Source organism: Eupeodes corollae, chromosome 3, assembly GCF_945859685.1.
Source record: "Eupeodes corollae chromosome 3, idEupCoro1.1, whole genome shotgun sequence".
NCBI lineage: Eukaryota > Metazoa > Arthropoda > Insecta > Diptera > Syrphidae > Eupeodes > Eupeodes corollae.
In genome coordinates, this window is record NC_079149.1 from 57939177 (window position 1) to 57953237 (window position 14061).

At 31.1% G+C, this 14061-nt stretch overlaps 1 protein-coding gene across 1 annotated transcript in view; it reads right to left on the minus strand.

Moving 5' to 3' along the window:
- Positions 1–14061, minus strand: part of LOC129950481 (potassium voltage-gated channel subfamily H member 8) — a 214296-nt gene that overhangs the window by 63495 nt on the left and 136740 nt on the right. Inside the window, exon 9 of the mRNA XM_056062418.1 lies at positions 8012–8216. Within this exon, the coding sequence (XP_055918393.1) occupies positions 8012–8216 (205 nt within the window). The remainder of the gene's footprint in view (positions 1–8011; positions 8217–14061) is intronic.

The following is a 14061-nucleotide window of genomic DNA, read 5'->3' on the forward strand; positions in this document are numbered from 1 at the left end:
AACACTAGGTCGGAAAACATAGGTGTCCCCGGTCAGCAGAATCGGGGGAATCAAAGAAGGTCTTAAATTTCTATGGGGAATATGATACAAATTTCGTTAGCATAAGAATAAAACATTTAAACAAAACTTACAAATTTTTAATTGACACCGGCGCAGATATTTCTGTTTGTAAAGAATATCTGGTAAAAGATTTAAATAATAAATTGACATGCCAAATAAACGGCATTACAAATAAAATAATATTTTCTAAAGGTGTATCAAATCTAGAACTCATGATAGGAAAAGGTAATGTAGAACATGAATTTCACGTAGTCAATGAAGAATTAAATATAACTACTGATGGTATACTAGGAAGAGATTTCCTAAAAGCTTATAACTGTAAAATAGATTATGAAACTTGTGTGCTCGTAGTATTAGTACAAGATGAAGAAATAATACTACCATTAAATATGTCTCTGAGGAATTTAGGAAAATTAACAATTCCACCAAGAACAGAAATAATAAAAAGTATTGAATTAGATTTAAAAGAAGATAGTGTTCTCATCGGGAATAAAATCAAAAAGGGAATTTTCTTAGCAAATTCAATATTACCTGCAAAAGGAATAAAGAATATCAAGATATTAAATACTACAGATAAAGAGGAAACAATTGAGAATTCCATGATAGGTATAGAACCTTTGATAAAATACAGAATATTATCGAATAATACAAAATTTAAAGACAAACAAAAATTTAAAAGATTGATAGAGAAAATTCAAATAGACAACTTAGATAAATCTGCTGCTCAGACTATACTGAAGATCTGTGAAGAATTTCAGGATGGCTTTCATGATGATGATGAAAAACTAACAACAAATAATTTCTACGAACAAGACATCGCTTTATCAGACAAAAATCCAGTATACATAAAAAAATTATAGACTACCAAACGCTCAATTAGACGAAATACCAAAACAAGTGTCTCAGTTATTAAAAAATGACATAATTGAAGAGTCAGTTAGTACATATAATTCACCTTTACTTATAGTTCCAAAGAAGACTCAAAATGGACAAACTAAATGGAGATTAGTAGTAGATTTTAGGTCTTTAAATAAGAAAGTTGTAAATGACAAATTTCCACTCACGAGGTTAGACGATGTATTAGACAAATTAGGTAATGCAAAATATTTTTCTACTCTAGACATGACAAGCTCATTTCATCAAATTTCACTAAATACAAATTCCAGACCATTGACGGCATTTTCAACTAATGAGGGTCATTACCAATTCAAAAGACTTCCTTTCGGATTAAAAATCTCGACAAATAGTTTTCAGAGAATGTTGTCGATAGCTCTTAGTGGTTTACAAGCCTCAGCTTTTCTATATGTAGATGATGTGATAGTTTTTGGTAAGAATTTGAAAGATCACAACGAAAACTTGATAAAAGTTTTAGGAAGACTTCGTAAATATAATTTGAAATTAAATATAGAAAAATGTAATTTCTTGAAGCCAGAGGTAATTTATTTGGGGCATTTGATAACAGCAAATGGAATAAAACGAGATCCAAAAAAATATGAAACAATTAAAACTTATCCACTGCCTAAAAATGCAGATGATGTCAGAAGATTTGTAGCTTTTTGCAACTATTATAGAAAATTCATAAAGGATTTTGCAGAAATAGCAAAGCCTCTCAACCAACTTTTAAAAAAGAAACAAATATTTTCTTGGACAGAAGACTGTGAAAAATCTTTTAACATACTTAAGCAAAATTTAATGACTCCTCCTATACTTAGCTATCCAGATTTTGAAAAACCGTTCATACTAACGACTGATGCTTCCAATTTTGCTTTAGGAGCAGTTTTGTCACAGGGAGAAATTGGAACTGATAAACCTATAGCATATGCTAGTAGATCCCTAAATAAACATGAATTAAACAAACCCATTATAGAGAAAGAATTGTTAGCAATACATTGGGGAATACAATATTTTAGGCCATATCTTTTCGGTAGAAAATTCATAGTTTACACGGACCACAGATCATTAGTCAGTTTATTTACTCACAAAAACCCATCATCTAAGTTAACAAGAAGTCGAGTTGATTTAATGGACTATGATTTTGAAATAGTATTCAAAAAAGGAAAAATGAACACGAACGCTGATGCCCTATCAAGAATAAAAATTGATTCAGAAAAGTTAAAAGAGATGCTACTAAAATACAATATTGACGTTTTAACAAGAGCAATGTAGAAGAATAAAGAAAAGATACCAAATGAGGAAGAAAATTGTGCAGCAGCCTTGGACTCTAATATGAAGACTAGCTACCTTTATATTTGGGACTGTACATCAATATCGGACATAAGGCGATTAAAGAAGATAGAATTTAAAGAATGTAACGTTACAAAGAGAAAGAGAAATGAAATAATAATAGCAGCAAACACTGTATTTGTAGAATTTAGCGATAAATCTTTATCAGAGATAAAATTGATTCTGAGGAAGCTAATATTCAATATGAACAATGCAGGTGTTAAAAGACTAGCGCTAGCAAGAAACAGTCTTATATTTAATAAAGTATGCATACAAGAATTTAAAAATATATTTAATAAGCTGCAAGAAAATATAGAAGAAGATAAATATCTAGATATAATATTATATACTCCTCCAAAACAGATAAAAGATGAGAAAGAAATGCACAAGTTAATAGAAGAACACCATAATACGAAAATAGGAGGTCATTGCGGTATCAGAAGATGCGTGAATAAATTAAAACAACGATATGTTTGGAAGAATATGAACAAAATGGTTAAGAAATTTGTTAACAACTGCGAAACATGCAATGAAACAAAGATAACCAGATACACAAAAGAAAATATTGTAATTACAGATACACCCAGTACGTCATTTGAAACAATAACAATTGACACTGTAGGGCCACTTAGACCATCAAATGGTTATAGATACATATTAACAGTACTATGTGATTTAACGAAATTTGTAGAAGCATTCCCGATAGAAACTAAAGAAGCAAATATTGTAGCAAAAACAATAGTCGAAAAATTTATTCTTAAATACGGATGTTTTAAGAAACTAAAAACAGATAAAGGAACAGAATTTACTAATGAATTGCTAAAGAATATTTGTACACTTTTAAAGATAGAAAAGATAGTTTCCACACCTTTTCACCATGAAACAATGGGATCAATAGAAAGAAATCATAGGGTATTTAATGAATATATTATGAGCGTAGGAGATAAAAATAACTGGGAAGAATGGTTACCATATTATACTTATTGCTATAACTCAACACCACACAGTAGCACTTTATATTCACCATTTGAACTAGTATTTGGAAAGTTATGTACACTTCCATGTGAAGTAATAGAAAACAAAGATACAATTTATAACATTGATAATTACTTGAATGAATTTAAATGTAAATTTAGACATGCTCATGAACAAGCAAAAAGCAACTTAATCAATGATAAATATAAAAAACAGAATTTTCAAAAAAATGTTAATAGATCAAATTTTATCGTAGGAGATCATGTATATTTAAAAAATCAAAATAAAAGAAAATTTGATAAACCATTTAGAGGACCATATAGAATAATATCACAAAATGGTGTAAATAGTACAATATTAATAGACAATAAGGAATATACTATTCACAATAACAATCTAATTAAATCTAGAATTAAACATTATACATAAAAATAAACACAAAAATGTTCACATACAAAAAAATAATATTTATTGTAAACAAATATCATTTTATTAAAGGGGAGGGATGTAGTGTAATAAGAATAACCATTCATTAATTAATTGATTCAAACGTAAACAAAAATAATCATGTAAACAAATCCACACAATAAAATAAATTCTGCAATACAACCAATTATTGCATTGATACATAACACCTATTTTCGTTGTCCCCTTTGACCAACGAAACTGAGAGCATTGACGTCGCTTTGATGACGATGCATTATGAATGACACAGAATGTATTTTACTACACTACTCCAGAAAGCAAATTATAATGAGTAATATAATTGTCCCCAACAATTTGTAAGAATATATCGATATTTTTAAGTATAAATAGTTGTGAATTTTGAATAATAAAATCATTCTTGATCATACTTTACAAGTTGACTTGAGTCATTCATATAGGCACCTTCTGCCACTTATATTATATAAATATAATAATATATTTATATAATATTATCAGCGAGCTGCGCTTTAAATAGCATTATAAGCGTGTTACGCTACATATAACTTAGGGAGAAAGACACAAACATTACAAGGGTGTTAAATACTAAGTAATTGTTTAAATTTAATGTTATCAATTCAAGCAATGTGATGATTCTATTTGAAACTGGATACAAATAATTTTTTAAGTAAATTTCCAAACTAATTTATGCAAAGTGTTTATGTACATGAGACTTTGGAAAAAATGTCTAACAACCCAGGACGTACATGAAAATGCGACAAGGTATTAAGATGACAGTGGGTCAAATATTATAGCTTCAAAGTCTGGCATTAAGAAAAGTAAAAGTGTAAGAAGATATAGTTAGGAATATACAACGTAAAACCAAACCTGTACTGTGAAAGCTTCGTATTTTAAAGGAATTTGACAATAAATAATCCCAACCTCGTAAAAAAGGTACAAAGCATTTTTTAAAAGAATTTACAAAACATAATAATTGATTTCTTTATTTTGAAAAATTCATTCGATTTTCACACTTTCGCCACTGCCACAAATTGTCAATTTCCTTATAATAATGTATAACCCAGTTGAGTGAAGTCTTGGCTATTGTTGGTTTCTTTATGGAACTTCAGACTCCCTGATCAAAGCAATATCTTTACAGCTGAAGTATTGGCTGCAAAACAGGTTTCAATGTTGGTGATGTCATGGACTGATATCACCATTTAAATTGATAACCAAGCCGAAATCAAAACAATTTTTGCCACAACAATTAAATCAAAGCTTGACTCATAACATAAGACTCTGTTGCTGTATCAAAACACAGTGATATGTCCGGGAACAGGAACAATCCAATATTGACTCTATTATAATCACAAAATCAAAGAAAGCAATGAACGTTGAAAAAAACCTTGAAAACTGCGATACAGCCAAGAATGTATGGTTCGAATTTTATAAAATAAAATTTTTTGTTATGCAAATCAATAAAAAGTGCCTACGAATACTAAACCGCTGAAACTTGTTGGGATACCACATGAAGAAAATATTGTGTGGTTTTTCGACAACGACATACGCAAGGAGTGAAACGATGAGAAAGAACACTAAGACTCATTTTACTTCCTATGTCACTGTCCAGCATTGTGACACAATTTTTAGGAAAACACTTCTTCGGTAGTTTTGAAGAATTCGAATACTTTGCAGAAAACTTTAGTTTAGGTTTTATCAAAGCCTTTAAGTAGCTGGAACATGGCAACAGGTAGAATTGTTTGTTCACTATTAAGAGAAGTTATAAAACTTTCAAAGCATCAAAAGTGATCTACGTTGATCTAATTGAAGCGATAAATCAATCAAACCAAACATGAATCCCTCCTTCATTGGATTCAGTGCAAGTAGTATTGGATGGATTCAAGTTAAAAACCACAAAATGAATACTCTTAGCTTTCATACCCGAAACGATCACATACGCGATGTCGCCAAAAATTCCGCTAGGTGTTTGGGTTTTCTTAGACGCTCCAAGAAATTATTCACCCCTTTTGATCTAGCTGTTATCTTCATAACTTTTATGTGTCCAAAACTTGAGTATAACTCCCATCTCTGCGCTTGTCCTTCTCCAACTTACTTAAACTTTTAAAATAGTATTGAACGTAGAGCATTCCAATTGATAGGTGATAATATCATCATAAGTTCGTTTACTTCTCTTGAACATCGTCATAAGGTTTCTTGTCTGACCCTTTTTTATCGTTATTTTAGTGTTTAGTGAAATTGCCAGCTGCATTCCTCAACTCAAGCAGTTTAACTATAGTACTCGCACTTCTATAGGAATGCTTATCAGTATACCCTCGAGTCCAACTTCAACCGTACTGTTAAATACAGAGATTCAATCTTTAGCCGTACTACGCGCATGTGGAATGCCACACTCTGTTTTTCCGAGTCATGCAAAATTGATTAATTCAAAACCAATGTGCACCGACATCTCCTTTTCTCTTAAAAAATCTCCTGCCCATGTACCTAACGTAACATGACTTGTATAAAGTTAATGTATGCTGTTTGTTATAAAAGATTATTTTTCGCTAAAATTCTATGTCCAAATCAAGCCGTTTTTCATTTATCATTTTGCCTGAAAAAATTTTACTTTTTAAAAACGCATTGTTTGAGCAGCAAGATTCAGCGGAGTTATACTAACTTTGGTAAAAATTCAAGCTGTCAGTTTGAAAGTAGTACCCGTGGTGTAGCTAGTACTACCTATTGCTAGAAACTGACAAATCATCCAAGAGCAATTCTTGAAAATTTCTTTCTCAAATTAAACGTTTGAATTCAATATATGAACTATAAGTCTCCTCTATCCCCGACATAACTCACAAAACAGAAATGATTGGGAGTTATAAGTCACTAAGCTCTGGGTCTCTACGCCACCTAATTATCAAATAATGACTACTTTTAGCAAGACAGAGATTTAAGCAATTTTTATTCAATTATTTTAAAAACTGCGATGATTTCTTTTGAAACATTAAATCAAATAGTATAAACCTTATTACATCATAATTATTACCCTGGAATAATGATACACTCTGATGTATACGTACTTTTTATTTTAAGTTAATTTTTATACTATTTTCTCTTAAAAATTTGGTAATTATGCAGCGTCTTCATGTGCATGAAAAGTTGGAAAAATGGCAACTAGGGCAATGACTAGATGAAAATGCGACAAGTTATCAAAGAACAAAAATCTTAAGGTGAAAGTGAGAGAAGCGTAATATCTCGAAAGTATGACATTAATAAGGAGAAGTGTAAAAATGCATTGGGAATAAGTATTTACATTATATGCTCTTTTTGTGAAGGTTTCGTATTGTTTATTTAAAAAAAAAATGTTTCCAATACAAAAATTATTTCTATCTGCCATAAACTGTCACTTTCCGTGTATGCTTCTCAACAATAATGTGGGACACAGATAAGGCGTTATTTCTTATACATTTTTCACAAAAAGTTCATGTAAAATAGAAGCTGTTCTACGAAGCGCAACCTGGGATGAGGGATCATTAAAGTCATTACCGATAACAAGTTCTGAAAAATTGAAAAAAAGTTTTGGCTCTCAGTTTTATAATCCCACTCATGTCAAGAGGAAAAAATAATCACAAAAATTAACAAGTTTTTTAAGTGGCTAAAGAAGTGATAGATTTCAAAATGTTTAATTAAAGTGTATATTATGGAATTAAAGATCCTAAACAGTGGATCAATGGCACCTAACTGCTTGCTTCGATTCAATCTAATTTGAATTCTCATTACAATAAACAAAACCTTCTCTGGTTGAAACCCATGCAACGCCCATTAATTTCCATTCGACTCACAATAAATCTTTTTGTTTTGTCTTCTGGTTTTTGTTTTGACCAAATAAATTAATAACAGAAGGACGAATTTTTGTTTTCTTTTGTTTTTCTTTTTTCTTTCAAAACCTCAAAACCAATTAAACGTTAATCAGAGAAAATATCATAGATAATAAAGTTTCTCGTAGGCGGTCTTAGGGTTCAAAAACAATTGATGTTCATCCAAACAAATCATTCTTTATGTATGTTACTATGTGCGTTAAGGGTAGATATATAGCTAGGACATGAGAAGGCGTTAGGTTATTCAATGAATTACAACGACCTTCATTCGATCAAAATAACAACGCAAAAATAAATTTCCATATTTTGAATCACTTTACGCTGACTATGGCTACTGAGCTTTCCAGGGACGCATTTTGATATCCCTCCCATATGCGTGTAATTTTCTTTGCGACATTAATAATACCCATATCCCTTTTTTCATATTTATAGGTATAGCTACAAGCTCTACTCACCGATATCCCATCCATTGTCATTTATCATGTTCTCCTTTTCAGCGATGACATACCAGATACACGCGAGCCAATGTGCCACCAACGAGAAGCACAACATCAGGAGTGTCAGGACCAATGCCGTGTATTGTGAGTATCTGTCCAATTTTTGCAGGAGGCGAGCAAGTCGCAAAAGTCTTGTTAACTTCACAAGATGGATATGCGATTCCTGAAAAATAGAGCACAAACAAAGAAAGGAAAAGGGTAAATTTATTTCCACATCAAAGAAGGATTATACACGATGCTTCTTTTCAACCCTTAAACTAAAGCTCCTATATTAAATTTAAGGGTGTAGTTAAATACATTTCATTTCTTTACTCTTTTATTTCAAAGTTTACACCTTTTATAATCAAATATTTCTCAACAATTAAAACAAATGATAAACTTCACACTTCGAGCTTAATTTCGAAGACTTTACATCACAATTTATGGGAACTTTTAATCATTTCGTTGTTTTGAAACATTTTTGTTTATAAAATATAAAATTATTATAATAAATTTTGAGCTTGGTGCTATATGCATAAAATCAATAACACGCTGGAAGCAGACATTGCCAACTTGAATAAGCCTTTAAGATATAATTTTAATAAATCAAAGCATCCAAGTCAAGTCCGTTGTCATCGTTTCGTAGTGCTATCGTCATCGGTCGTCCCGCGAAAGTGTTAATCAAAACGGGTTAAGGTAAAAGTCCTTTACTCTACCATAAAATAAATTGTTTGTATCTTTAGTATGATTGCAATGAACATTTAATTTTACCGCAATTAAATCTTTATTAAGCGTTAATGATAACAAATGATATTTACCGTACACTGTGGGAGTACACACACTTTAAGTTTTCAAAATAAAGTTTATGAATATAGCGAGTTACTCTTCAAGATGGAGGAAGTCCTTGTGGTAGCAAAATTTAAAAGAAAAAAAAAATCGAGCAGTTCCATAAAGACGGAAGAATAAATTTTGTAATTCATTCTGAGTTCCACTCTTGGCATCTTAAGGGTAAAAGGCATTCAGAGGGCGGAAGGAGTTGCTGACTTGTTTTGTATATAATGGGTAAGAAAATCTTTTGGAAAACTTTTAACATAATTTATAATTTGTGTATGAAAATAACCAAGCAGAAGTAGGGTAGATTTAAGGGGGATTTTTGTTTTTGCCTTTTATGTACATTTCCTGAAGACGACTTCAATTTGTTGTTTACTGAAACATTTTTGCTTGATAATAACAATTGCCAATGAAAATCACAAGAAAGTTAGGGTTCTGCTGAAATATTCTTTCCATAATTGAGGGGGAAATCTTATGTATACATTAGCCACACATAATAATTTTAATATAAACCTTAACATAATTAAATTTTCTATAGGCGTTTTCAACCAAATAAAATTAAGATAGAGAAAAAAGAGCAAATATTGTAGCTCAATTTTTAAAGAATATGAAGATTGAATTCAAATTCAAAACACTAATTTTCGATTGTATTTTAAAATTCATCAACGTCGGGAACGTGTTTTATGAAAAACCAAAATGTCTTAGTTCAAATTTTTACGGAGGGAATGTATATACATAGTATATAAATAGTATTTAAAAATAAAAACTATATTAATTCCAGAATATGGTATGAATCGAACTTTTTATTTAAAGTCATAAACTATTAATTTACAAAAGAAACTCGATAGCTATTTATAAAAAAAGGAGGATAAATGTACTTTTACCCATTGTTGCATTACATTTTCATACGTTTCTGAATATGTATCATTTATGCCTTCACTTTTTTTGAAAGCTCAAAACAATCACGAATCACAACTTTGACTACATGAGACAAAACTAAAAAGAGACCCAGTTCTAAGAGCCCGAAAAGATACTGAGACATGACAAATATTTTTCGATATTGAACGGACCGAGGGCTACTTTCAGTAAAAATTGTTGATATGCTTACTTCGATCATTAATAACAGATTTTCCAATGAAGGGTTTCAGTTTCAATAAACAGCTTTTTTTGCACGTCCTAATTATGAACTGTCTCTTTTGATACTTAACAATGTAAACTTTAATAACTTTAATTATTTTAAGGGTTAAAATACCCTTACAATAATTAAGCACAGTGCTAGCAATTAGAAAATAAGGATAGGACTAGAAAGGAGAAACCGATAAACATTGGTTTTGAATGTCTGCACATTGTAATGAGTGGGAAATATTGAGAATTCCACATTCGTGTAGTGCAGCTAAAGAAAGGATCTCTGTAATTAACAGTACGTCCTAAATTGGGCTCTAGGGTAAACTGGTGGGTACTGGTAGTGCGGTTGTTTAAGGGGAGGAATGCAACTGGCTATTTCAATAGAGCATTGTTAATAAAAGTAACGAGAAAAAAATGACAGTCATGAGATCTTGCGGCAATGTTCAAGAAAAGTAAATCTTTCTGTAAAGGAACGATCTCCAATCATTTTCAGAGCTCTTTTTTGATTTCTTTCCAGACGACTCAAGTACGTTATTGGAGCACGAGCACAAATATGAGAGTTATACTCAAGTTTTGGACTAATAAAAGCTTTAAGATTTGTATAATTAACTTTTTTTCAATGTTCGCAAAACTTAAGCACTTTTGGATCGTTAAACAACTTCTCACCCAGCAACAGTGAAACTGGTGGGAAAATCTTAGATCTTTTGACCAGAATATGATGAGAAGAGTCGAAACTATGTGCTTTGCCTTAGAACAACTGGGAATTTTGTTGCTGCTTTCATATCAAAACCTAGGTTTTTAGCCATTTTGCCAACGACATTTCTGTATATTGAAAAAACACTTTTAACGTTCACTTACAATAAGATCTCGTTTGATCAACAGCAATGTTTTTAATATGCATATACATATGTAAGTACAATGTATGTCATCAAAATGATTCGGATTTTTGGATCATAAGCTGCTTTAATAAAAAGGATAGCAGCTACGTGAAAGTTTCGATCTATACCAAGGAAAAATTTATAAACATACTTAAACATCCATTAATTTCCTTAAAAATTATTCGTTTGTTTAATATCAAAATACAATGTCTAATTGGAAAACCCTGTATGAACTGGACCTAACAGATTCTCGAAAACGACCTATTGACTTCCACCTTGTAGAATTTTATACTAAGCTTTACAACAATAGTGTTGGTGTCAAACTTTGAGGAAGGATACACTTAGGCAATACCATAAAATACATAGATTCGTTCATAAGCCGTACTAAGCGAATTTTTCCCTGGAATAGCAAAATATAACGAAACCTTCTTTCCAAACTCTCCTTTTTTACTATTGCTCACGGATATTGCGTTTTTGGCATATTATTATAAAAGAATACAAAATCTAATGATTAAAAGAGGCTGGCATGCGAACCACCCTGATAACTTAAAAATCCGTTTGTCGTTTTTACCAATTTAAGTAGCATTTCCTAAATTTGTAAAAATTGGATGAATGAAATTTATTCGAGAGATATCAAGAACCGAACATAAATTTTTACCAAATTTGAGTACTAGTTTTTGTAGTTTAATTTTTTTTATGAAAAACGGACGGTTGGATTTTTATGAAAAAACTACTGAATATCAAATTTTTTGTGAAATAAAAAAAGTTTGAAGGAAATATTTTTAAATTCTTGAAAGCTATTTGAGTCGAAAGTAAATTTTTACCAAGTTTTAGTATTTTTTTTTTATTTTTATTAAAAAAAAACTGCCATTTTGATTTTTCTCAAAATTTTATCTGGTATCAAATCGTTATTTTTTGTTGCACAAAATTGTTTTGGAGATGAAATCATAATTTATGCATTAAATTTTCGATAAAAAAGAAGTTTTTTTTACAATATACAATATACAATTTATTTCAAGTCTCTAGGAGCATTGGTTCGTGAGATATTTAGGGTTAAACAAAATGTTCACCTTTTTTTAAAGTGGTATGGTATAAAAACCACTCACGCAATGTTCTTGAGAGCCCTTTCTGCATCTTTCTGCATTATTATCTTTTTTAATACAATTTATTTGAAGTCGATATCTCTACTGGTTTTTTTTTTTTTTTTCTTTTTTTATAATTCATTTTTATTTATTCAATCTTAAACCTATCTTAAAGCTTGACAAAAATTCATAAAACTAGCCTAATTATCCATAACTTACAACTAACTTAATGGTCCCATACGGACACTCTAAGTTAAACTATAACACTTAAAACTAATGCCTTTCGGCTCTAAGATCTATTTTACTTCATTTTAATTTTATTTATTTTTGTATTTATTAGAAAATTATGTGAAAAAACTAATATCAAGGTCCTTTTTTTATTTTTACTTACAAACTACTTAAAATAAGGTCCTTAAATAAAACTTAAAGACTAACTTAAACTACCTATTCTACCTATAAACTACTTAAAACTAGAACAACCACAGCAGCAAATCTAACTATCTAACATTTTTGTTTTTCATATTTCGTTTTTTTTTTTTTTTATTTTTATTTATTTTTTTTTTAATGTTTTTTAATGTTTTTTTTTTTTTTTATTTATTTTTTTTGTTTTTGTTTTTTTTTAATTTTTTTTTTTTTCGTGCCACCATGCTTATTCTACTTAAAACTAAACCCTAAACATAAAACAAGTATGTAAGCCGGCCAAGGCTGAAAACCCCATCCCGACTACCCAATATCAAGTGCCGATTGAAGCCACCAAAACTGGTTCTCCTGCTTCACCCTACCAGTTCGGTCCCGTTCGGACACAGCCCTACTGAACCGAAGGAGCTCTGCTCCGCCTTGTGCCATGACGTCCCGATTGTACAGGAGTCGCCTATCCACGGTTCTTCGTCTGACGTGGTAGATTAACGGGACTGCCAATCTATCCTGTATCAGACCGCATCTATCTAAAAAGAGGAATGCCTCTGTGGTAATGAAGCCGCTCAAGCGTGCACTCTCAAAATACTCGTCGTTCGGATAGAACGCCCCGAAAATTAAATTGTTGGTCGAAGACATAGCTCTTGCAATGTGACCTCGAACGAGTTTTATCACGAAATTGTCAATTCTGTTGATTCGAGCCCCGTTGTATAGGACCTCGTTTGAATAGTAATGCACATAAGAAGATTCGGCTGTTCGATATAAGCCGGGTCAGCGTCTTAAACACTGCCGCTCGAACACCCGAAACTTCTCCATCTTGGAAGGGGCAACGTTGAACCACACAGGACAACCATAAACGATCATTGGCCGTATGAGGGGCATGCAGCAAATTACCTTAACTCTGGGGTCAAGCCGACTGCTAAAAAACAGTCGTTTCGTCAGAGCGATGACAATGATGAAAAACAATTTCTGACACCTCATATGAATCAATGTGATTCCAAAGTTAATATCTCTACTGGTTCCTGAGCTGTAGATGTCGAAAAAAACGTAGTGAATGTACAATGCACAGACATATTTCTAAAAAACTTTTATTTCGACTCTAGCTAAAGCTGAGTATCACTCAAAGCAGTTCTTTGTTCCGAAGCCAACTAATCGTTGCGACTATATATCTTCAGGTGTTATTCTGAAAATTCGACTTCCTGTATTAGCATTCCACATGAAGTTCTTGTGTTGTGTAAATTTGTCGAATTGAAGATTTTTACATTTCTAGACCGTTCAAGGTGAATGAGATCAAAATCAAAATTTATGGGGAGTTGTTTCTCATTGCGTTTATCCGAACGTTCGAACGTGGGTAAATACGGGACACCATTTTTTCGTTGTCCATATCTCAAGAACCAGTTAAGATATCGACTTCAACTTGATAACGTTTTAGAGATAATATCATTGAAAGATGTACAAAGGACTTTCAAAAAAATGAGTGCTTTGTTTTACTAAAGCAATTAAAAAAAAAAGTTAAAAATTTTGGTTGACCCCAAAAAAAACTGATATTCTAGAGATTTCAATTAAATTTTATATCATAACGTGTGAAAAGATATCATTAAGGAAATATTATTTTTAACATTTCGTTACATTTTTTAAAATCCAACTGTCATTTTATTTCTAAGAAAAATAAGAATCTACAAAAAATACTACGGACAAT